General features: G+C 42.6%; 1 protein-coding gene across 2 annotated transcripts in view; it reads right to left on the reverse strand.

Annotated features, from left to right (window-relative positions):
- Window positions 1–25,856, reverse strand: part of mgat4b (alpha-1,3-mannosyl-glycoprotein 4-beta-N-acetylglucosaminyltransferase B) — a 122,826-nt gene that overhangs the window by 17,910 nt on the left and 79,060 nt on the right. For both annotated transcript variants that reach the window (XR_014869525.1, XM_085133685.1), the window contains exons 7-10: window positions 23,637–23,712; window positions 19,650–19,764; window positions 6,123–6,253; window positions 4,855–4,962 (exon numbers count right to left, since the gene is read on the reverse strand). Coding sequence is in view for 1 of the 2 variants with exons in the window: in XM_085133685.1 (XP_084989811.1) it covers window positions 4,855–4,962; window positions 6,123–6,253; window positions 19,650–19,764; window positions 23,637–23,712 (430 nt within the window). In the remaining variant the exon portion in view is untranslated. The remainder of the gene's footprint in view (window positions 1–4,854; window positions 4,963–6,122; window positions 6,254–19,649; window positions 19,765–23,636; window positions 23,713–25,856) is intronic.

Below are 25,856 nucleotides of genomic sequence, written 5' to 3' on the forward strand. Positions count from 1 at the left end.
AAGGTCCGCGGCTCCAAACCCTAGTAAAGGGACCTCTGGCTAATAGTCGGTTCCATGTCTGCTCGTAGCCAAAAACTAGCTTTACTTTGTTGTCTGGGTCAAGTTTTCTTGCAAGAGACAGAGAGAGGCGTTGAAAGGCTGCTCCAACAGAACTTATTGTTTCGGAGGAAAACACAAACACACACAGCGTATAGTCGAGTCTTAATAGCTTACTTACAACTGGGCTCGTCAGGCACTCTTCTTGGCTGCAGTGGTTATTATTATATTTACATGCTTCCAGCTCCCGTTTCTGCTCGATGACAACTCTTACTTTTCCACTCTCCTTTTTCTCCCTCCTCACGCTCACAGACACATAACGGGTATGGCAGTCCATTCTCCCTGCAGCACGGACTACACTGCCCATGAGGCTACATTCTTTAGGGCTATGCCTGTAGCATTCCGCCTATTAGCTATTAGTGCTATTAGCTTAGCACAACAACAACAACAAAAGGGCACTCTCTCACCCAGGAAACACAGAGAGAGAGTGTCACACTGTAACCATGGCAACCATAACGCTGCCGCCTGGAACAACAGAACAAGCAAAACCCAAACAGTCCTGACCTGCGACAATATGAAACAGAAAAATACCGCTGTGTAATCCATTTATTTCAACAAAGTAACTGTATTCTAAATGCTTTTTAAACGGTAACTGTAACGGAATACGGTTACTCATATTTTGTATTTTAAATACGTAACGGTGGTACGTGTATTCCGTACACGTACCACCGTTCGCCCTACCGCCCGGTTCGCCCGTGTCAAAAACCGCTACTGCCTGTCGGGATCAGTAATGAGGAACAGGCAGGCAGAGCAACTGCTGCTCAGGTTTGCACAACTTTGTAAATCCTTCTGGTCACCTTCAAAAAGCTGGAACAGGTGTGATCTGCTTTTTTAGTGTTACCTGCAGGGGAGCATTGGCGTTGTCCAGGTCCTTCATCCCTAGCTGCCACAGTAACCACTGTAATGTCACTCAGTACTTTGTCGATCATACCTCAATGTCAGCGTTTTTACCACCACCATGTTGAGTTTGTAGAACCAGAAGTGGTGCTAAGCTATCAGCTAATCCAGCTAACCTGGTTAGGAAGCTCTCCACATCCACAGTCACAGATTTCTAATTAGCTAATTAGCAGTCAGTAGCATCCAAATAAAATCCTAAAACTGGAGGTAGACTTCTCGGACGTTCTGTTAGTACAGTAACCTCACAGCAGCCATATTACTGGTCAGATAATGTTTTTTAAAAGGCTCCAACAGCACAAACAGACGCCAAGTTCAGGGGCTACGATTAGCTGAGGCGTAAACTAGCAGACAGCTAGCAGCTACAGCCGCCAACAGAGGCCACGCCCCTAACAAAATAAGGCTTAATACAATTTCAAGTTGTGAGTTATAATTAAACCCACACCTGTGGTGTGTGGAAGAGTTAAATTATCACAGACCCCAAACCAGTTTGTGTTTTAGGGCGTTAACATGTTTAATTCTGCTATAAAGTTTTAACTTGGGAGTCTATGGGGGACTGACTCGCTGCTGGAATCTCTGTTGGACGTTAGAGGAACTGCAGCTTTTGGTGCTTCATCACTGGTTTCACCTCCAGAGGCTGATGCATTTGTGTAACAGTTGTGTGACTTTGTCTTGTTGTGGTCCTGTTTATGAAACTTGGTTCTCTCAGACATTGTAGAGTACAGATGTTAAAACACATCCCATTCACAGTTTGCTGTTTGTGATGTGTGAAATGTTTTGGCTTTGTTCATCCGCTGAATGTTCTGTCAGAATATTTTTTATCGTTTATTCTGCTTGATTTGAGGTTTTCTGTCTGAGCTCTGCCTTTTTGACCCAACCTGTCACATTTTATAACGTTTCTGTTGTTTGTGAACAAATAATAAAAGAGAAGCTCAAATCTGAAGCTTTTCCCTTTTATAAACTTTTACAGCTCAGCATCATATCAGGTTTTAAAAGAGCAAGTGATTGGTGATGTCTGAGACTCTCTTATAAGAAGCTCTTATTTTCAGATCTTAAAGTGGACCCGCTCTGCTTCTCAGTACTTCCTGTCATAGATCTGCTGTTCTAGCAGAAGATGTTCACATTAAACACGGACAAAGTTTATAATAATGAGATCAGAGGTCAGGCTTTACTGTGCTTTAAATGCTCAGCTTCAGCAATTTTTTTCTGGCTGTGTGTGAGGGTAACCAATCAGACGAAGATCTTCTTAAAGGGGGTGGAGCTAAACCAGTTTGTTTCAGACTGTGGATGACCTGAGGAGCTGCAGCAAGTCTGGTGTGAGATACAGAAGGATGATTCTGAACTGTGAATCATGCAAAGCTGCTCGGGTGGAGCTCCAGACTAAAAGAAGTGTCTGAAGATAAAACTGAGGGGATGAGAAGAGGATGATTATGAGTTTAAACTCCGGTTAAAGGAACGGTTTGGCCTTAGAAATAATTCAGTCGTTCTCGCTGACAGTCAGTGAACAGATATTTGTTCAGTGATGAGTCCTTATACAGCAAACCAGCAAACTCAAACACCGTTACAGCTGAGTGTTAAAGTCTCTGCAAGCAGAGGTCAGAGGTTAACTCAAGACATTTAATGACTTTGGAGAAATAAAACTCTGAATCAGTTTTGTTATTTTCACTCCTTCGTCCATGAACAAGTCTCCAGACTTAATTTTCCCTCTTAATTACACGACTCCACAGTCGAATAAATCCGACGTCCACTTCAATTCCTCCCATTATGACTTTAATTTTAAAACTCTGGGTTGATGTTCTCTCTGAAGCGGTGAACAGTTCAGGCTGGAGGGTAATTTCGGAGTTAGCCTCCATAGTTACACAGCCCCATGCAGTCGGCCTCTGCGCTTCAATCCCCACAGCGAGGAGGCTCTGGGACGGGCGGCCGGATCGATATCCAATTGATTAGAGCAGATTGCAGCACCAGTCAGCGGGCTAATATCCACCGCGCTTAACACAGTAATCAGAGGCATTAAACGGAGGTGCTCGGGCCGAGCTGCTGGCAGGAAGCGAAGCTGCGAATGACTGCAGAGGCTTTCAATCTTCATCTCTCCAGAGACGCTGGACTGAACTCGGACTGAACCTCACCCCGCTCCAAGCTCAGGAAACTCACACTGAGGCCGTCCGGGTCAGAGCTGAGCTTTAGAACAGAAGAATAATCTCTAAGATAATCTGAAATGACACCACGGGTGGCCACACTGCCTCATTACAGCTTAAATTATAAATAATCTTTAACTAAAACACGACTGAAAGATGTCGCCTGCCCCTTGGAAACAGATGAAATAAGAACCATTTGTTCACCAGCTCCACAGCGTGGCTGTGAGTCTACCTGAGATTCACCAAAACAGACGTGACAACAAATCAAAGATCAACATTCACAGGACGTTTGTGCCAAACTCTTCTTAAAGGGTCAGCCGGTGCACTGCAGCAGACTGCAGGCACAACGGGATTCGATTGTTTTGTTTTGATTTATTGACTTATTTCTGTCCTTTTTGAGACTAATCCTTTATTCGAAAATAAATATTTTAAGAAATTTGGATGGGGATAGAAATTAGGTTGTAGCTCAATTCCAGTAAAGTTGTGAGTTGATTCAGGAATAAGAGCAAAAACAGGATGTTAACCATGCTGCAAAAAGGACAAAAATTAATCATTGGGACGCTTGACTGGTTGCCAGCTGGTTGTTTTCTGGTTATGTTCCTGTATTAAAGTGAGGCTGCTGAACGACTGCAGTAACTACGTCACGATTCATGGAGGAATTTCTGAATTTATGCTTCACATCTGTGAGGTTCTGGTTTTATTTTGAAGGTAAGCAGTTAATATGGATTTGTGTTTATGCAGATAACAGCAGTTTTGTGACATTTGTCAGTTTATTAAAGGTGGGAATCATCAGACACAACACAAAATACTATCACAGTACTTCACTGACAACACGATGTTATTACAATTTCCTAACAGTTCTTCTGATTACTGTAGTGACATATATTGTAAATTATCACCTTTTTAAAGTGTAAATTATGTCCTCAATGTTAAACTGTCCGTTTAATCCAATAAGATAAAGTTATTTCACTTCACTTATTTTTCACACTTCACAAAATGCCTAAACTGTCACTAAAACCTGTAATAATATGGAGTCCAGTTGGCAATTACATGTCATCTGTTTCTAATAATACAGCAACTAGCTGCCATAAATAGGTGAAAGTCACATGCCTGCTGTGTATATAGACAGACATTCACATTTAACTGTTACATTTGAGCTCAGTAACCTTCCCAGTAGTATAACCAGAATACAACCAGCTGGAAACCAGAAGACTTGAGTCCCCTCATTGACAACGACTCATTCAGACTGATGTGATCTGCAGCCGGTCCAAGCCAGACTGCAACTGTTTGCAGAATGTTTGCCTCCTATTAGGCGAGATGAACCCTCGGCAACTGACTGCAAATGATTGCAGACCTGGTCTCTGTCTTTGAAGCAGCCATTTCAAAGGCAGCAAGGTTGCACGTGGCTCGTGGGCGTCCAGGTGTCAGGATCAAACTGTATGTAGCGTGTGGATTGTGTTGAGCTACACAGTATGTCATGTCTGGCAACTATCCAGGGTCACACCAAGAGAAACAGGAACACAGGAGAGAGACAGCCTTATAAGACGGGAGGAACAGGAAAACAAGCTGGAAAAACATTCCTGATAAGTTTTTATATTCATGGATGTTTCCGTATGTCTGCTGCTAATAGGTGTTTGTGGTCGTCTTCGGGAACACGAGGCTCACAGAGCGGCACATTTCCCGCCGTGATATAAATACAGCTGCGCTCAGAGAGATGCTCAGTCATTACCTTGAGTTTCTGAATCTTTCCAGCCAGGGACGAGTGGGTGCCGACATGCTGGAAGAGCGACGGCTTAAACCGAATCCTCAGGTTGGCTTTCTGCCTGTCACAGTGTTTCTGAAAGACAGAGAGGGGGGAGATGCAAACAGGTACATTTACAAACACACAATCCTCCCAAATCTTCAACTACAAAGCGTCAGTGCAGCAGCCCTGCAGTACGAACGCTGTCACGTTAAACCGCTTACTCTCAGATTGGAAGCACGATTCAACCTGCTGTTAGTAAGGAACGAGGGGATAGGTATGCTCCAGTATTCACTGAGGAGACGTTAACCACTTTTAGTTTGAACTTTGCCCTTAGTACATTACAACTAAAAGTTAACTGAACTGTAATAAAACAAAACAAACCATAAAGAAAGAAATCTAAAATACAAAGCGTCATTAACTGTTGTGAAGGAGTATTTATTTTTAACCCAGATAATGTTTAACCTGTTAGTAAAAAGTAATCAGCCAATGAAAACAAAGTAAAACTAAGCCTTCTGACTAATCCCACTGACACCCCTCCTCCTCCTCCTCCTCACCAGGATATATTCATTTATTTCCAAAAATCCATGTGACCACAGTTTGAATTTCACACTTTAACTGTGTTATTAATTACCACTGGAAAGGTTTCGGTTTAGAAAACCAGCTTTGATTTCAAATAAACTGTTGCTACTTTGTTCAAAGCTCTGTTTCTCAGTCAGGAATTTGTGTCCATCGACAGAAGCAAATCAAACTGTGACTTTTTCACTTTTTTCCAGGAGACTGAGCTGAAACACTGCACACACTCACACACACTTGTAACGCCAAAGCTGATTTTACATTCTGACTGAAAATCACACAAAGGCAGCAAAAACACGTCAGTCACTTGTTTGCCACCAATATGCCCCACTACCAGATCGCTAACACACGATGTGCTTAACAGTGTGACACAGGTGCCACTCAGAAACAAAACAGCCTCATTTGAAGCTCCGGAAAGTTGGAAAATTGTCAGGGCCAATAACAATCTGTAGCCTTCATCGATGAAAAGTGTTGCTGTTTACATACTGATGCACATGTGAGAGGTTTGGCAGCTGACAGAATGGTTAAAAGTATTTTTTAATAAAATACTTTTTATTTTTAAAAGAGTTTTTTTTTGTTTTTCTGGCTGATATTGTTTTATATACAGTAGATATCATGGTAAACCCTTCATTCAGTATTGATCTCCTCTGTTTTTGATGGTTTCTGTTGGATCCACTCACCGCATCCTTCTCAGGGTTGCACACTTTGACCCACATGATGTGGTCCAGCAGCCAGTCGATGGGTTTGTCTTTGTAGAACATCAGCATGAACTCCACGATGAGCGACAGGTCCAAAGACTTAAACATCTTACCTGCACAGAGAGAAGCACAGCTCAGTGCAAGCCCTTCATGCATTATAGTTCATCGAACTATCCTGTTCTGGGACAGTATAAAAGCTCTGATTCCCGTCATCCAGCAGCAAGAAAGTCAGAAGTGAGAGGTCACAACAGCAGCGACACATCAAGATGGAGCAGTGACCTTTATTGTCATTCATCAGTGCCATACTTAAATTTGATCCTCATATTTCATACTGCTGCTCTGTTTTCCTATGCCCAGAGGAAGTATTCAGATTCTTTATTTTTAGCACAAGAATCAAAACTACAAACTAAAAATATTCCTTTACGAATTAAAAAAGTATGAAAACAAGAAAAAAGAAATACACACAGAAGTAGAAGTACTCCCATTGCAGATAATGATCTACCTTAGCTGAGGCAGCTAAAACAGGACATTTGTCATATTTGTTTTAAGAATTTCAGCGGATCCTCCCAGTTATTCGGTCTGTTTTGTTTTTCACTCATTTTGCTAATAGTGTGGGGAGTCATGCCGGAAAACTTAATACCAACAAATTCAATTTGCTCTGTTAGTTGGTTTACTAATAAACAGATTTCACAGGGTTTCAAGTAACAGACATTTTGAATCTATGAAAACATTCTATGCTCTTTCCTAAATCTATGAGAACATTCTAAGTATTTTTGTTACTCTATGAGAACATTCTAGCTGTTTCTTGAATCTATGAGAACATTCTAGGCTCTTTCTTAAACAGAACAAGCTAGCTCTTTTTGTTACTATGACAGTGTTACAAGGTTCTTCTTTGAGAACATTCTAGGCCCTTTTTTAAATCTTTGAGAACATTCCAGAGTGTCTTTTCAAATCTATAAAAACATTCTAGGCTCTTTCTTAAATATAACAATCTAGCTCTTTTTGTTACTCTGAGAATGTTACAAGGTTCTTTTTTGAGAACATTCTAGGCTGTTTTAAAAAAAAAAAAATCTGTGGGAACATTCTAGGTCTTTTTTGATATATGAAAACATTCTACTCTCTTTCTTGAATCTATCAGAACATTCTAGAATCTTATCTATGAGAACATTCTAGGGTGTCTTTTCAAATCTATGAAAACATTCTAGGCTTTTTCTTAAACAGAACAAGCTAGTTCTTTTTGTTACTATGACAATGTTACAAGGTTCTTTTTTGAGAACATTCTAGGCCCTTTTTTAAATCTTTGAGAACATTCCAGGGTGTCTTTTCAAATCTATAAAAACATTCTAGGCTCTTTCTTAAATATAACAATCTAGCGCTTTTTGTTACTCTGAGAATGTTACAAGGTTCTTTTTTGAGAACATTCTAGGCTGTTTTTATTTTAAATCTATGGGAACATTCTAGGTCTTTTTTGATATATGAAAACATTCTACTCTCTTTCTTGAATCTATCAGAACATTCTAGACTCTTATCTATGAGAACATTCTAGGCTCTTTTTTAAAATCTATGAGAACATTCTAGCTCTTTCTTGAATCTATAATAACAGTCTTGGCTATTTTCTTGATCTATAAGAATATTCTAGACTATTTTTTTGTAGCTGTGGGAACCTTCCAAACTGTCACCTGTGACAATATTTTACAATTTTGCATTTGATCTAAAGGGCTGCATAATGAAATCAAAATATAATTGAAATGACCTGAATGTGAACACTCTTCCAGTGGTCTTCAGAAATGCAAGTCACCAAGTGCTTTACAAAGGCAAAAAACAGGCAGACATACAGAGACTCCTTCATTTATTTGAGAGATGCATTGGGTTGTGTATTGCTGTAGGTAGTATTTTGTGTGTTAAAGTTGGAGCGGTCATAACAAAGACGTATTTACACAACTACGAAATGAAACTTTTGAAAGCAACTTATGTAAAAAGTGCAACTCCTCCTTTCCCCGAATTCTTTATGACTTGGGTCAACGCAAAGCTAGAACGAACCACAGAGACACCGTAAACACATTAAACACATGAGAAACATGGAAATTATTTGGGGTTTTTAATGTTTGAATGGTTCTTTTTCCAGGGTGGAGTGATTGCACAGCATCCATCATCAATGACTTAAAAAAAAGAAAAGAATTTATTTTGTATTTTCTCAAATCATTAAACATGCTGCTGTATAATCCTTCCACCCTGGAAAAAGAGCCATTCCAAGAGCTCACTAAAAGCCCAAATTACAACGATATTCATGCTGTTCATGAGTGGATGCAAAATGCTGACCACAACTCTAAATGTGAAATACCAGTTAAAATAAAAACTGGAATCATTGCTTATTTGCTGTTCCTTTTGGTTACTTTTTGGTAGGGATGCAATGATACCAATTTTTTCAAACCGATACGATACCGATACTTGGATCTGAGTACTTGCCGATACCGAGTACAAAAACCGATACTTCTACCACACACACATACACACAAATGCAATGAATTGGAAGACAGGTTTTATTTTATTCTCTGCCGATAATAAATAATATCTTAATAAAAATGACCACAAAAAAATTTCAAGTGAAAAATAAGCACTTCTCTTAAATTATTGCAGAGTCTCCACATTGTAATTTAACAAAATATCACTGAACTATTGGCACTGTCTCGAGCTTTCAGAATAATAAATAAACACTTCTGTTTGGAATAAAATAAATACAAATTAGGTTTGAGAATAAAATAAACTTTTAAATTATTGCAGAGTGTCCATATTATAAACAAACAAACAAAATAACGAAAGTATTTGGCATTGACGAACAAACTCCCCATCTGCCCGTGGATCATCAGTCCACTGTGCCGTTAAACCAAGGACTGACATCGCACACACTGCTTGTCTTTACCTCTTTAGAAAGTTTTGGCACCATTATCTCCCTGATGTATGGGCTGGGAATTTCATATCGCAGCTCGAGTATGCTGAGAAGACGGTGCAATCCTATGTTTTCCACGGCCGGCATTGGCTGGTCATCCAGAGCAATAAAATGAGTCAGAGCCTCTGTTATTTTAACTGCCCGTGGATTTTCTCTTGACATTTTTCATCGCTTTTCCAAAACCTGAGTTAAAGTTGGCTGTTCCGGTCCACACTGCTGACATTTTGTTTAGCCTAGCTACAGCAGCCTCCAGTTTCTCTTTTTTTATCTGGAGCCGCCAGTCTCACTCGCCTAACCCTGTGCCTGTTTAGCAGAGGATGTCCCCCTAGTAGCCAATCTAAAAAACTACAACAAAAATGACAATCCACCCTCTGATTAATGAAATAAGTTCGTGGTTCGTGGTATCGGTTAACTTTTACGAGTTAACCGATACCACATTTTTACAGTATCGGTCCCGATACCCGATACCAGTATCGGTATCGGTGCATCCCTACTTTTTGGTATCTGGTGGACTAGTTGCTGCCTACAGACGAATAGCTGTGCTATTCAAAATTAAAGCAGCCTCGCTTTCTCTGCCTGATGATTGCTGATTGGTTTATTTTCAATAATTATCTTGTTAGTTTCTGTTCAGCTGCTCCTGAAATCTGAAGGCATGTTAGAATAGTGCAGCAGGGGTCGCTTATCCTTCAGATTTATCACATTTTTACTTCACCTCGCTGCATGAGGGGAGCTGGAGCTTTATGCCACTGCCACTGTCCAGTTCATCCAGCTGCCTGAAATAACTTCTCGTCACTCAGCTCTTCAGTCTGCTTGTTTCTGTTGTTTTCTCTGCAGAGTCAGGCCGAGCTGAAGGAAACCTTCTCCACAAACGAAAGGTCAGAAAGTGAGCCGCACAGTCTCCACAGACTGAAACAATGACGAGGGCGAATTAAAAGGCCAGCAGAGAGCTCTGCCATGCTCCTGCCCCTTCTACTCCGCCCTGATACATTTGGACAGTTGAGCCTCTGGAGGGTCGGATGTTCGACGAGGCATCGGAAAAAAAACTACCCCCTGCAGATGTGAACGAGGCTGAAGAGGGGCTAAACTTAGCAAATGCAAAACCCAAATTCAAACAGTTGAATTAGAGAGCAGCCCCGCAGCGCCACAGCTCTCCCTCAGTCTGATTTAATTCAGTGAGTCAGCTTCACCCTGATGAATTTATTAAAGCAGCCACTGCTCGCAGGCGACTCAGGGTCAGGGAAGATTCGTAAGGTCACAGCCGAGGACCAGAGGGAGGCCCGGAGGTACGAAGAGGAGCAGGAGGAGGAGGTCTGTGATGCTCAGACAGTCAGAGATGAGCACAAACATCCAGGTGTGAAATCAACATCATCCACCTCAGAGATGAGACTCATGCTGTTCTCCATCTCACACGCCTCCCTCTGCATTCACCTCCATCCCTCTTTCTATTTCTGTAGCCCTCGCTATCATTTTTCCATCAAATCAAATTTGAACGAGCCAGCAGAAGCAGGCAGGCGAAACGCTGCCAAAATCCGTTAAAGACAGGTGAACCCTGTAACCGATTCATTCAGAAAACAAACAGACTGCTGAAGGAAATGTTAGACACACCAGCTCCAAATCCTCCCTCCTCCCATCACCGCTGACTGCTTCTGCCTCTCATTCTGCTTCATTTCTTCTTCTGCTTTGATTTATTCTGGAGCAGCTCAACACACAGCAGCATGCTGTTAAAACACCGACATCAATCTCAAGATTTCCAAACAAATCTAACACCAAACTATTTCTTGTTTTGTTTTTTCTAAACACTGGCAGATAGTAGCCTCAGTTCTCAGTGCTGGATGCTGCTGGTTAGTGACTGCAGTACCTCTAATGTCCACTAGAGGAAGCAGCAGCATGAGCAAGTCCCCATAGAAATAAACAGGCTAATTTCATGTGAAGTTTACAGTAATGATAGCTTGGTTTGGTGTAATGGTTACTGGCATTTATTCAGATTTGTGACAGAATTTAAGTCGTCCTGAAGCGGCAGAGCAGCCCAGACCATCACACTACACACCATGTCTGACTGTCGCCGTCATCTTTCTATGAAATGCTGTTAGTTTGATGCAGATGTAACGGGACTCAAACCTTCCAGGTCTCATCAGTCTCGTCAGTCCACAGAATATCTTCCCAGAAGTCTCGGCGATCATCCAGATGTTTTTGGCAGATGTGAAACGAGCCTTCGTGATCTTCTTGCTCAGCAGTGATTTTTTTCCTTGGACTCTCCCATGGAGGCCATTTTCGTCTCTTTCTTATGGTGGAGTCATGACCTCTGACCTTATCTGAGCCGAGTGAGGCCTGCAGTGCTTCAGTGTTGTTCTGGGTTCTTCTCTGACCTCCTGGATGAGTCGAGCGCTCTTGGAATAGTTGGAATAAGACCGGCTGCTCCTGGGAAGCTTCATTGCGTTCCAGGTTTTCTCCATGTGTGGATAATGTCTCTCACTGTAGATCACTGGAACCCCAAAGCATTAGAAATGGCTCTGTAACCCTTTCCAGGCTGATAGATGTCAGAGACTTTGTTTCTCAGCTGTTTCTTTAGATTGTGGCATGATGTGCTGCTTTTTGAGATCTCTTAGTCTGCTTTACTTTGTCACACAGTTTCTACTTAAGCGATTTTGTGATGCAGCAGTGATCTGGCCTGGGTACGACAGTGAAACTGTGTTTAATCACAGTTAATTCATACTTTAGCAAGGTGTTACTTTTTCACACAGGTTTGGATATTCTTTTTTTACCTTTATAGAAGAAATAATCATTTAATTTTTTTAAATTTATTTTACCTTTGAACCCTAAAAGAGCTCATCACATCGGCCGTAACTAATCAGACGATAATTGTTTTTGCGGATATGAGGAAAGAATTTAAGCAAAGCAAATGTGACAAAAACTGTAAAATCTGTCCGGAGATCCAATTGTTGAGCACATGATTAAAATCCGTTATGACGTGAGAAAATATTTCAAAGAAACAGTCCGTCTTGGTGTTTCTGTGGCAGATGCTACATGAAAAGTTTGGGCTTCTAACAGCTTTAAAATATTCAAAATCCTCCAAACTCTTATGATGTCATTTTAAGACCTGAGGCATAAATTAAATTTGAATAGAAACTTTTTTTACTTTCACAGCCAAGAAGTTTATTGAGCGTATTGTGTTGATGTGCTTTTACCGAACGCCCACAGACACCTGCCGAAATAATGAAAGCACATCATATCAGCTTATTCTCTGTTATTCATACATTATAAATAAATACATAAATAAATAACAATTTCAAACTAAATGTAGTGGCACACGGTGCCAAGAATCATGCAAACACTTCTGAACCGCATCGTGTTTTAATTTTAAATAATTATTGCACTTGTTTGGTTTAATGTGTTAATCACCCTCATTATTTCCATTATTATCAGAGGCTGATGCGAGCGTGACCCTGAGCTGGATGCTCTTCATCACCTTCTGTTGCCCAACACAGTTTTTCCTCTTTAAGGAGAACAAAGGCCGTGTGATGAAGGCACAGAGCGACTCTCACCCCTTCATTAACTTCACTGTCACACGACCCACAAAGCAACAGTTTCATCAGCCTCCCGCAGCAGCAGGATTACATCTGAGGATTTCGCTTAATGATGTCCCCGTGCAGCGCAGACACACAGCGACATGAGTGTACCCTCACCTACAGCACGCTCCACTCTTAAATAACAGCGTTAAAGAGATTTTCATCAGAAAACTTTGACGCTCCTGTTGAGCCAAGAACATAAATCCGTTTGGATTGTTTTCTGCGTCCCTCTGGGTTTCATAACACACATAATGATAATTGATTGTTTTCTGCTCTGCAGTTAGCACGATCAATAATTCACAAGTAAAAATGTTTAATTTCTTTTGATGGAGAAGCTGCGCCTGAAGCGGAGACGAGGCGGCGAGGGAGACGGAGTTCCGATGACTGCAGAGCATCTCCGTGGAGACGGATCTGTCTGGATAAATACTGACGTTCCTCCAGAGATCCCGCGAAGCAATTTAGTCCCGAGGCTTTGTATTAAAATGGGGGACAGTAAGAGCGAGAGGATTTAACACATCAAAACAATACGGCTCACTTTGAAGGCTTCAGCAAAGCCTGGTAGCTTTTTGTACCGAGCTGTATCGCGCTTCCTGAGAAACGTTCAGACTCGCCGACACGTGTACAAATCCACTTTCACTGCGCATCAGCATTTCTTAACCGGACTCATGAAGGAATATGTCAATGTTTCAAGCTTAATGTGGAGAGGACCCAAAAGCAGAACACTTCCTCTTCTTCTTCTTTCAGCTGCTCCTTTCAGGTTTCACCACAGTGGATGATCTGCCTCCATCTCCTCCTATCCCAGCATCCTCCTCTTTCACACATCCTCCTCCATTGCATCCATGAATCTTCTCTGAGGTCTTCCTCTTTTCTTCCTGCCAGGCAGCTCCAGTATATCCACTCTTCCGGAGCTGTCCCTCTTATGGACTCATTTCTAATCCTGTCCATCCTGCTCACTCCCAATGAGCATGTTAACATCTCCAGCCCAGCCTCCATCATCTCCAAAACATCCCTCAGAGCAGGTCTCATTACCATCTTGTAAACCTGCCCTTTCACTCTTGCTGATAACCTTCTGTCACATGTCAAAACAGAACCAAACGCTGCACAACATCATAAATACTCGGGGTCAATAGAAGAGCAATGATTCAGCAATGAGGATGCAGCTGCAAAAATGCGAGATGGGAATAAAAGTTTTGTGCAGCTGTGTGATGTTGCTGATATTTTTTATCAGATACCTACATCAAAAGAAAGAATCTGACATAGAGCCAGCTGTGGTCAACAAGCAGTTTCTGTAAAGTCACATTCAGCAATACCCAAACACTTCACGTGGAGCTGTTCATGAACATAATGTCTTCCTCTCCACTGAGAATGAAGACGTCTGCATCCGAACCAGAAAAAAAGGACTGCAGCAGAAACAGTCAAAGCATCAGAACATCAGGAGAAATTTTTTATGCTGGTCCCTGTACATAGACGTAATGTAGGAAACATTTACCCACAGTGTCTGTAATTAAGTCCTCAGTCACACAGTCCTCAGAGACCATGTGGTAACTGCCTGACAACCATCAGTCATTAAGGAAAAAATTGTCTTCCCTGAACTGTTGTGAGTGTTTGCTGGGAGCTGCTACGAAATTAGTCACGCAGGCCTGAAGATGGGCCCGTGACCCCGTGGTAACCTGTGGTTGCTGGGGAAAAATGAGCATTCTCCAACTAGTTGATGAGTGGCTGCTACAGGTTGTTGTCTTGGACTCTGAGAAACTGGTTGCAAAGTGGTATGGAGTGTGTTTGTATGGAAGACACTGACCAGATCAATTCAGTTTAGTTCAATTTCATTTATAAAGCGCCAAACGACACGTAAAAACAGGCACTTGTCCGCCCATAGTGTGGTTATATTAAATATAAGAGAACTTCAAGAAATTAATATAGCCACTACAGTGACCGTCAAAACGATGAAAAATATTGCTGTAAACAGTTTATTTTATGACACCACGAAACAAACAATAGCATAATAGGAAACAGTAGACGTTTTTATATCGTCATCCAATATATATCGTTATATCAAACAGCCCTACCTCAAGGTGCTTTATACTGTAAGATAAAGCCCATATAATAATACAGAGAAGACCCCAACAATGACATAAACCCCTATGAGCAAGCACTTGGTGACAGTGATAAGGAAAACTCCCTTTTCAGTGAGTCAGGAAATTGGCCATCTGCAAACATTCACCAGATACTCGCTGGGCTTCGGTGAACCATGTGATGCCTGAAATGGCAACCCTTTGTCTTCAATGTAAAAATTATGCTTTTACTTTGAAGGTTTCACTACCGCTCAGCGTGTTTTCAGACAAGCTGGTCTTCCCTGTGGGAATCTGCTAATGACCAAAGTAATCAAAAGGATGTTTTCAGTGTAGCACACTCTGTGCAACCAGTTTCACCCGGCAACCACTTGCCAACCAGTTGAGGACTGGTTTCATTTTTCTGGGTCACTGTCCGCAGCATCTGCCTGACACTGGCATCTTTATGACGCTTTGCTTTGTAATGTTTTTGACTTTTACTCACCGTTTAGTTTTCATTAATTGGCTGGTCAAACGTGCGTTTGTCACCATCTTGCTCAGGATTTAGAACTGTAATATTGAATTTAACATTATAAATGTCAAAATACTGTCCACATGGGGTGAGCATGTTGTTTATTCCTATTTTAATGTGCAGCATTTGAAAACACCCGACTCAGAAAACCTGGTAAAAATTCAGTGAGTTTTGATGATTTTGGATCTGGATAAAGATAATTATGGATCGACCTTCTACCTCAGTCCACCTCTGTTGTATTTTTATGTATTTATGTTGGTTTGGAAAGACTGAGCTTGGGTTTGATTTTCTTGAAATTAATTTATGTGTCAGGTCTTTTGATATAAATCTCCAAGGAAGTCCTTATTTCTAGGTGTTTTTTCTTTGTTTTTGTTTTTAATAATATAAATTTACTTTCAGGTTTTCCGTGCTCTTTGAGCTGCGAGGGCCGTGGGAATTTATCACATTAAATCACACATGGATTATTCTCAGCAGCTGTTTCAGTCCTGATCAACCATCAGTCGAAGCAAATTAACGGCGGCTCTGGTTAGGAAGAAGAGTTTACTTTTTGGGCACTGAAGGTCTGAGCTTTCAGCACAAATACATGATTAGTAGGTAGCAGCTTCAGGATTTAATTACCGAGCGTGTTAACGTGACGAAACCTCTGATCTCGCGATTTCAGGTTCTGTTACATCGGCTTATCTGTCAGCGCTGGAAACAGTTCTGAGGATAAATCCTGACTCTGATTCCAGGCGAATAACGCCGGTGTTCCACGTGCTGCCGACAGCTGATTGGATCCAGGAAGAATTCATTGATTAGACCTGACAGAATAATTAGAAGGCAGATCAGATGCAGGCTGATGCCTCAATTAATCTGCTGGATTTAATTCATGAGTCAGATGGAAACTTCACATCCTGTCAGAGGCAGCGAACCTCACTGCTTCCATCGTCGCCTCAATCGTGAAGCTTGGAAGGTGTGGAAACGTCCGGCCTCCATTGTCTGGCCACTCAATCCCTGAAATGTGCTCTCTGGTAACTTTTGTTTTTATATATGTGTGAATATGTATGAATCAGTATTAATTACACTGGTCTGCAAAAACCAAAGTTAAATATTTATTGTTTATTGCTGGAAACTTCAGACTGGCTCTTTATCGGTTTACACAGATATGACTTAAGCTTCCACGTCATGTTTTTGAGCTACAGATCACTCATGTTTACACTGACTGGAATTTTAACTTTTCCCGCCAAAATAATTTAAAATGTTTGTTCTGAAAAGAAATCAGGAGAGATGTGTTAAAGCAAATCTCTAAATTCAGACCAAAATAAAACGAGGTCAGCGTGGCCGAAAGCGTTGCTCACATCCCTGTCTCTTTTCAAAACCCAACAGTAGCTCAGATTCAATTTTCCCTGATGTCAGTTTTCCATCACTTTTATATCTTGATAAAATCTTTCTCCACGATGTCACAGCACGATGTCACAGCATGATGTCACAGCACGATGTCATCGCTCTTCGCTGACATCATCCCGATCTGGTGGGAAAAAGTTGAGATGATCTGCAGTGATATTCTGGCATTCATGTTCTCAGCAAGCTCAGCAGGACAACCGGCACGAGTGTTTCCCGTTACCGCGGACTCAGCTGGATTCAGCTGTCGTGTCCTGGGTCGTATTTGTGAGCTTTGCATCTTTCTGGCCTGTTCTTTAGTGTATTTAGTCTGTTCCTAGTTCCTGGTTGCTTTAGAGCAGGGGTCCCCAATCCCAGTCCACGAGGGCTGGTGTCCCTGCAGGTTTTAGATGTGTCCTTGATCCATCACAGCTGATTTAAATGGATAAATTACCTTCTCAACATGTCTTGAAGTTCTCCAGAGGCCTGGTAATGACTAATCATGTGATTCAGGTGTGTTGACCCAGGCGATGGAAATGCCAGTATAGTATGAGACGCTGTAAAAATGTAATCCCTCCTTCACTTTTTCCACAGCTGTCCAGTCGGCCGAATTAAGACTCTTTGATGGGCTGATTCTGGCCACCGAGCCGTCTGTTTGACACTCAGTGCTTCATCCTACTGTGTCATTCCTCCAGTATTAAGTCCATTCATGTGTTTTCCCCATTTGGTTATCATTCTTCCTGCTTTATTTTGAAAGTCAGTTGTTCCCCTGTGTCTTTTTCTTTGATTTAGTTCAGCTGAGTTTCGTTCTCTCAGCTGTTTCCACTTCCTCTTGCTTATTAGTCGCCGTCTCCTCTTGTCCTTCATCAGAGCGTCTGTTCTTCATGCCCCAGAGTTTTTCAGCCAGCTGTTTTGATCATGGTGATGTCACACGCAGCTGTGCTGAACTGCAGAACTGTCGCTGTGCTTTCCTCCATTTAAAAAGTTGAGAAAAGTTTAACTTTTAAAATGCAAGCGCTGTTCAAATCAAACTCAAATCACGATATTCTCATCCTCTCAGGGGTGGATGTCCTGAGAGAATGAGCTAGTTCTTGTTCTTGGGTACAGGAATAAAGTTTAACAGTCAGCTAGTCTGGATCACGCTAATGGCTAATTAAACCTAAATATGATGATCGTGTAAGCAAAGACACCCCCGCAACATCAGGCCTGCAACACCTACGTGTGAATCTGGCTTGAGAGAGAAGCGAAAGAAGATTTTGCAGCTGAAGCAAACCTGGCTGATGACAGAGAAACAGAAGGCACGGCTTTTTATTTAGAGTGACACGGCTTATGGAAAAAAACGGAGGTTTGGGCAGCGAGGTGGTGAATGCATTTCCCTCGAGACTATGACTCAAAACAAAGAAAAGGACTGGCATCAGAGCTGAAACAGAAAAATGGCAAAAGAAAAAGAAGGACGAAGGCGGAGGACGAGGAGAGCCCGGCATGTCAGCCCAGGATGAGAAACTACGATTATTGAAAATAAAAAGCATCCATCAGTGCTAATTACAACTTATAAGTTTAAAATATTAAAGAAACGAGAGTAAGTGGAAGGCTGAGAGCCTTTCTAAAGATGTAATGCATTTGCATTTATGGTGTTTTTCTAATCTTACTGACCACTCAAAGCACTTTAGCCTACAATCACATTTTAACCATAGACTCATGCAGCACTTTGTTCTACATCACTGATTAACGCAGCACTCATGTCTGTGGACTGTTTATGGCAGCGGTCCCCAACCCCCGGGTCTCGGACTGGTACTGGCCCGTGAGTCGTTTGGTACCGGGCCGCGAGAGTTGAGGCTCAGGTGTGAAATGTATGGTTTTCAGGGGTTTTATCGGTTTTCAGCATTATTTTGTTATCGTTTTTATCGTTAACTCGGTTTTCCTGGTCTTTTCACGTGTGTTATGAATAAATCTTCTTTTTTCGGTACCGGTACTAGTTTTATTTTGTTGTATTTATCCGCAACACGTTAAAGGCCGGTTACAAACCTTTAACGCATCACGTTAAAGGTTTGTAACATGATGTAAACAGACATCATGTTACAAACGGCAAACTGACTAAAACAAGAAGCGTATTAACCAGAGAAAGCAGAGGATTAGACACTACTTCATCAGTGCTCTATTGCTGATTTTTATGCTACTTATAAATCTTTATGAACAGTTCCTTCGATAATGTCTCTGACTGGAGTAGGCGGCACAGAGGAAGAGTGAAAGGACATGTGAAACACATCGCTTTGCTTTAAAAGGCGTGGACTGGAGATTTTGACCCCTGGGAAATTTCTGGTCTCTGGCTAAAAACTCTGATTGCTTTGGTTGCTAACATGCATATTCAGTTTGTGTCACACTTTTCACACCTCGCTTAGCAGGTAGTTAATGATGACAAACCTGTCTTCTTTTCAAACCAGAGGTGTTTCACTGCATACTTCCTGGTGATCACTTTCACTCACTGATAGGCGGCAACCTCCACCAACCACTCTCCAACCGGTTGGAGAACAGACCTTTTTCCCTAGTAGGTGAGTATCATTTATTTATACAGCACATGTAAAAGTCAAAGTGCTTTGCGATAAAAATAAAAACCTTGGGGGTCATGAAAAATTTATGTAATTACATAAAGTAACACAACGATAACCTGATAACAGCCAGGGTACATCGCTCTAGTGGTTCCCCTGTGTCTGCCAACCAGTCGCTGAGCCTGTGTGACTGAAGCCTGGCAGAGCGAGAGGATCACCACCCATCAGCTCTGACTGAGGTCTTACATTTTATCAAGCCAGCCAACTCACAGAAAGCTTGGCTGTCGAAGACGTTTGGCAGCGACACACTTTGTGCGCTGTGCTGACCGTGTGTTTGTAACTGCAGGCTGTGTTTCAGGTGTTTGTTCCCTTCAGAAGCTAAAAGAAGACAACTCCGGGAAGTTCTCAGAGATGACCATCGAATGAACAACAGACCCTCCTCTCTGCTCCTCTGCCGTCTGAGGAGGGGGGGTCTCCTCCACCCTTGGTGGAGCCGAGCGCTGCGACTCACCGATGAAGCCGAGCTGAGAGAACTCCAGGATCATCCAGTCCTCCGACGGCTGCTGCAGCGCAAAGTTCTTCATGGTGGTGAAGAAGTTTGGGCGAGCGACTATATCGTCCTCTAACTGCAACAGAGAGAGAGAGAGAGAAAGACACAGTTTAGTTTCCTCCTTTAACTCTGTGTGTGTGTGTGTGTGTGTGTGTGTGTGTGTGCCCTCCAAAACAAAAAACAAAAGCCTGCTTAACGTTAACACGCACGAAATGTCAAAATTACCACGGCCGCCTCGATGAACTCCTCAGATGAAGATCATAATAAATGTGATGAATGTGAAGAAGCAAGAGGGGAACAGAGGGAGAGGTGAGGTGGAAGCAAGAGGCAGATCATTTAAAACCCTCCAATCAGACATTTTCACAAGAAGTCTGGATCTTGCTTTTTTATTACTTATAACACAGATAAACATCCATAAACCTGTTCAGGACATCACGGAGCACAGAGCCAGAGGAACTCTCTGGAGGCTCATCAGCTGTCTGAGTTTGTAGCATTAAAAGTCAGTCACAGTTCAAAGATGCAAACATAAATCGGTAAAAGACAAACGGTGGCTCCAAAAACCATCAGACTGTGAGAAAAATGTCAATAAAAACTCAGAGTTTTTATTGTTATTAAGAAAGCGATGCACATGCAAACTTTAACAGGGTTTCCGCCTCTCGCCTCGTCTCAGCGAGGGAATCAGTAAGACTTCAGCAGAGAAGCCAGACTCAACATTCCTGCTCCTGATCTCAAACCAGCAGAAGACGCTCCATAAACGCCAGCCTCCTGACACACGTCTTCCTGTTTCGTCCCCGGGGGAGTCGACAGAGTAATTACCTCCTCCACCTCCTCGCCTCACCGCTGCTCCGTGCAGACAGCAAAAACTCTGCAAAGTTCAGAGAGAATTTAGGTGTCAAAACAGCGTGTCGGGTCCGTGTTCCTGTCAGAAAGCTTCGTGTGGGAGCAGCCAAAGCTCCGCCGCCGCCGGCTGAGATGATGTCGGCGAGACTGCTCCATCACAGGAAAGTAGCCAGAAAAATAACCGGGCTCAGCTCCGGCAGGCAGACCAGCGTTCAAGTCTGCGGCTCGCGACAGCCCAGCGCACAGAGCGGCACATCCATCTGTAGAGCTTCCTGCTCGCCATTCTGTCCAAAAACGCTGGAAAATGCAGGTTTTATTTGTTTGTCACAAACACCTCCCGCCGGCCTCGACCTCTGACATCACCTGTCTTCAGGTATTCTGCTGTGTCTTTGAGGAAAATGTCATCTTTCATCATTTCAGTAGAATTTATTCGTCTTTGTGACGGTTTCACATCTATTGGTCGTCACTTTCTGTATTTTCGTTCAGTTGTTCTTTGGTTGACCTTCGAACGCCGAAATAGGCTGGTTTTAAAATTCAGCCACATCCAGGAACATTCAGGCTTTGAATAAACAACATTTCAACAGTATTTCACAGACGTCACCTTTAAGCAGTAAAAAGTGTGCATTTTTCTTTAGTTTTTACGCTGATTATTTTAAACGAACACTCAAAACACTCTATAAATGCACCACGATCACAAGCAAGCCTTGTCAGGTGAGGATGAGGAGGGCAGGAAGTGAGAAATGACCGAGAGAATAGGATCTATATTCAAAATAAAAGCCCTGAGAGCCGAAAAGTCAAACAGAGCTTCTGAAAGTGTGATCTGATGCTCTGAACAGAAAAAAGATAAAAACAGAAGAAGCTGTGAAGAAGAAGAAGAACAGAAGCCAGGAAGAGGAAAAAGAAGTAAAGAGGAGAAGGAAGAAGAATCCAGGGAGGAACCATTATGAATAAGAAATGAAAGAGAAGAACAAAAAGAAGGAAGAAGAAGAAGGAAAAGGAGATTAAAGGGCTGGGAAGATGTAGGATAGTTTGGTGTGCTTTTAAACGCTGCACTTCTCCTCTGCTGCTCCGCATCAGCAGCTTTATCATCACCGAGCTCAGATAATTAAAGGTTAGCGAGCGTAACGAAGCGGACGGCAGAGCCAAAGACATGAAGCCTGCGCTTTTAGGTTTCATTTAATTTTTATTAGCATGAGAGAAAATATCAGAAGCAGGACGTGACACGGGACGCTTTTAATTCATGAGCTGGTGAGACGCACCTGAATGCAACACCGGCTTCAGTGTGAAGGCTTTCTGTCTCCTTCAGAAAGCCTGAGAGCCTCATATATGTTTATGAGGTGTTTTTAAGACCTCTGGAGGACGCCGGGGTGTCTGCAGGTCGCGAGGAAGCAGGTGAGCTAAAGATCACTTCCTCTCATTTCCTGTTTATTCAGATAGACGCCTTTCTGTCCCACATGTCGACGAGGAGGATGAGGGACGAGTCCTTCTTCTTTTCATCTTTAAAGGGAACAAAGGCTCTGTGACAGCGCCACAGTGACGCGTCCATTAGTCTACCCACAATGCAACAGTTTCATCATCAGCTTCAGACACCAGCGGGATTACATCACAGAGACCTTTTATCTTAAAACGTTATCGCATTCAGAGCGCAACTCGTTTTGTTTCTGTGGAGAGACGACTGCTTGCTGACAGCTCAGAGGTCACGTGAGGTCACGTTAACGCTCCCGAGGGGCCGCACGAGGAGCTGAGACTGATGTGAAGGGCCCCACCAAGAACCTTAACTCAGTTCTGCTCAGTATTAATTTTATCTTCTTACAGGCTTATTGCCGTGACCCTCTATAACAGTCCCATCTCCTCATGTGACCCCTCGGGAAATTAACCGTCCACACCCGATTTACTCCGAGACTCAAAAAACAACCAAAACGTGACGTCCGTCAAACGCCTACAAAGAGACACAGCCTGACCAAAATCTGACCTGAATCAGAAACATCAAACAGAAAATAACCACAATGTGTTTCAAAAGGGTACAAAAGAACACAAATGACCAAGATGAGGCACAAAACAATCCCACAGCGATACAACTGGACTAAAAATGAGACCTGAAATGACCCAAATACACAAAAACAAACAAAATGTGAAAAAAAAGGACAAAGACGATAAACCTGAGGAACACGTGTCCAAAAATCACCACCAAGTAAAACGACAGCCTGACCCAAATGTGACCAGACGACGAAAAACGAACTAAAACAGACAAAAAGATGCAACCTGAAATGACCACAGACTCTTCTTCCTGCTCTTCTTTCAGCTGCTCCCTTTAGGGGGCGCCATAGCGGGTCATCTGCATGTCCTCCCATCCCAGCATCCCCCTCTGCATGTCCTCGTTCACTGCATCCATGAATCTTCTCTGAGCTTTTCCTCTTTTTCTCCTTCCTCCAGTAGACCCACCCTCCCTCCTCTGCACATGTGCAAACAATCTCGACCTCTCTGACTCTGAGCTGTCCCTGTGATGGACACGTTTCTGTTCCCCTCCACGATGCTCACTCCCTGTGAAAATGTGACATTGGCCTCCGTCTCCAAACCAGACATCACAGCCACAAACGCCAAATCAACCAAAATCTAACGAAAAATTCAACCTAAAGACCAAAATACGGAGTAAAGAGTGAAAACATGCAAAATGATTAGAGATGTGAAAAAGCAAAGAGGAGATCAAAGTCCTCCCAGGAGCTCTGCAAACATACGAGGACGTGTCATCTGAATTTACACTTACATGATCCTGATCATTTCTGAGCACGCCCCCTTCTCCTTAATCCTGCTTTTGGAAAAGCAGACTAGTTTTAAAGGAAAGATGCAGCAGTGAGCATAATTTTTATTCACCACACGGCAACGAATCATTTACCAGAAAATACACCGATAAACACGCAGCGTTCACTCTGACGTGAAGCGGAATGAACAATTTATCTCAACTGTCAGATTCATTCATTTATTTTTGGCCCCACCCCCAGGATTTTGGCACAAACACATGAAACGACCGAAATGCTTAAAAATAACCACAGACAGAGAGAAAGACCAGCAGCTGCTCGCCGAGCTTCTTCTTCTTCTGTTTCTCTTTACCTGGACGTAGTAGGTTCCTTTAGACTGAGCGTACATCATCAAGAAGCAGTAGTCCAGGTTCTGCTTCGTCCTCCACCTGAAGAAGAGGGGGAGGAGTTAATGTGTTAATGCAAGTATACCTGCACCTCTTCTTCTGAGACACACACACACAGTTACTGCACATGCACACACGCCATTGTGACATCATCCATTGGTTAATGGGTCGCTATGGAGCTGTTGCTATGCTGGTGTTTTAAAGTTGGATGTTACGGTCGGAACGAGTGTAAGCGACTTGTAGCTCCGCCCTAAATCACACTCTGCTGTTTCATCCTTTCTCCCCTAAAATCAGCGGCTGAGACCAAAAGGAAGACTGACCAGAGGAGTCGCCCCCTGCTGGACATTAGAAAGACTGCACATCACCTGTCCACATGTACCATGCCTCCCCTCAGAGAGTAAAGGAGGACATCTCCATCGCTGAGCAGAGGTGGAGGGTTACACACACAGATCAGTTCATCTGAAAATATCCAGGACGGCAATGTAAGTAAATGTAATGCTGCATGGGTGTGGCTCCTCCCAGTGAAACCAGTAAGAGCATCGAGAACCAGCTTTAAAAGACATTTACTCTTCAGTGGAGAGAAGTGCACAGCGCTGTAAAGCTGCAAACAGCTGTCTTTTCTTATTCTCATCACTTTATTTCACTAATTTAGTTTCTGTTTCTGTCAGAGACTGCTCACAGCCTTGTGGATGTTCTCGAGTAACCACATGTTTTTCAAGTGTATTCTTTGGGCTCTTCTACAGATACAAGCGCCATTTACTTTCACTGTAGTTAAGGAAAGTCAGTTTGGCAAAGCTAAGCAAGTCAAACACGACTGTGTTGGATAAACAACGCTGCAGCCCAGAGGCAAAATATGTAGATGTGATTTTGGAGTGAACCTCTCCTTCTTAAGTACGTGTGTGTTATAAGTGGCAAAGACAAGGCAGCGTGTATTTGTTTCTTCATGAAAGTCAATTATCCAACGAGAACCACAAAGGTCCACAAAACAACCACAAATACACAAAAAAGCTACAAAATAGAGAAAAATAAGACAAAGAGGCAAAAACAATGAAAGAATGAAAATAAATGAATGAATGACCAGAGGGGGGGGAACTGTTCCCTTAATCGTGGAGCTGATCTCATCGTCTGTTCACCTGTAAAATGCCTGTTTGTGGAATAAAAAACACTGAATGTTTGTGTGTTTACGCTGCACACACACACTAAACAGGTAACAACTGTCTCTGACACACACAGAGGAAGCACATCCAGCAGGATCAAGGTTGTAGCTCTGCAGGTTTCCATCGACGCCTTCGGCCCGCGAGGTGGGAAAGAGAGCGCGCCGCGAGTTTCAGGCGCTCGCAGAAACAGAACAAAGCAATCAGCGGTGAACTGAATCGGTGTGTTTACAGACGAGGTTTGCTAAACACACAGCTCGATATTTACAGAGCGAGCGCTCAGCTGTTTGAGGTGTCAGAGCTCAGAGGGTTCCTGCTGCTGCATGCGAGTTTACGGCCGTCTGTTTAATGCTCGATAAGTTGTCAGGAAAAAAGAGAAATCGATAATGAATTCTTTATTTTAACAGGGAAGTCACTAAAATCTGATTCATAACTTATACACTGGTAACGGTTTATATGTTGACACTTCATCAGAACAGGGCGGAGTGATCAGTCTGCATCCACAGACCGTGTGACCATCACACAGATACAGACACCTGCTAATCAGAGCTCAGTGATGATGTCATTAAAAATGCTCCAACAGTAACAACTTACTAGATACTGTTACGTCTCTCTAATCACCTTTTTCTGAGCCTCAGAGGCAGCGGTTAGAAATCAAACCAAAGGACTCGTTTTCTTCTTCTTCTTCTTCTAACTTCTCCTTTTAGGGGTCGCCACAGTAGATCATCCCAGCATGCTCCTCTGTCACGCCAACCCTTTGCATGTCCTGTTTCACCACATCCACAAATCTTCTCTGAGCTCTTCCTTCTGCCTCGCAGCTCCATCTTTAACACCATCCCTCCTCTGCACGCGTGCAAACTTCCATCCTGAGCTGTCCCTCCCAACAAAACTCTCCAGCTCGGCCTTCTGTCCTTTTGGCAGTATCGCCGTCTCCAAACATACATTACAGCAAGTCTCTATTCAGATTTGGACATTTTAACATGTTGTTTTCGTTCTTTCAGTGATATAGTTTGATGCTTGAGGGCAAAACAG

Source organism: Neolamprologus multifasciatus, chromosome 2 (assembly GCF_963576455.1).
Source record: "Neolamprologus multifasciatus chromosome 2, fNeoMul1.2, whole genome shotgun sequence".
In the NCBI taxonomy this organism is placed as follows: domain Eukaryota; kingdom Metazoa; phylum Chordata; class Actinopteri; order Cichliformes; family Cichlidae; genus Neolamprologus; species Neolamprologus multifasciatus.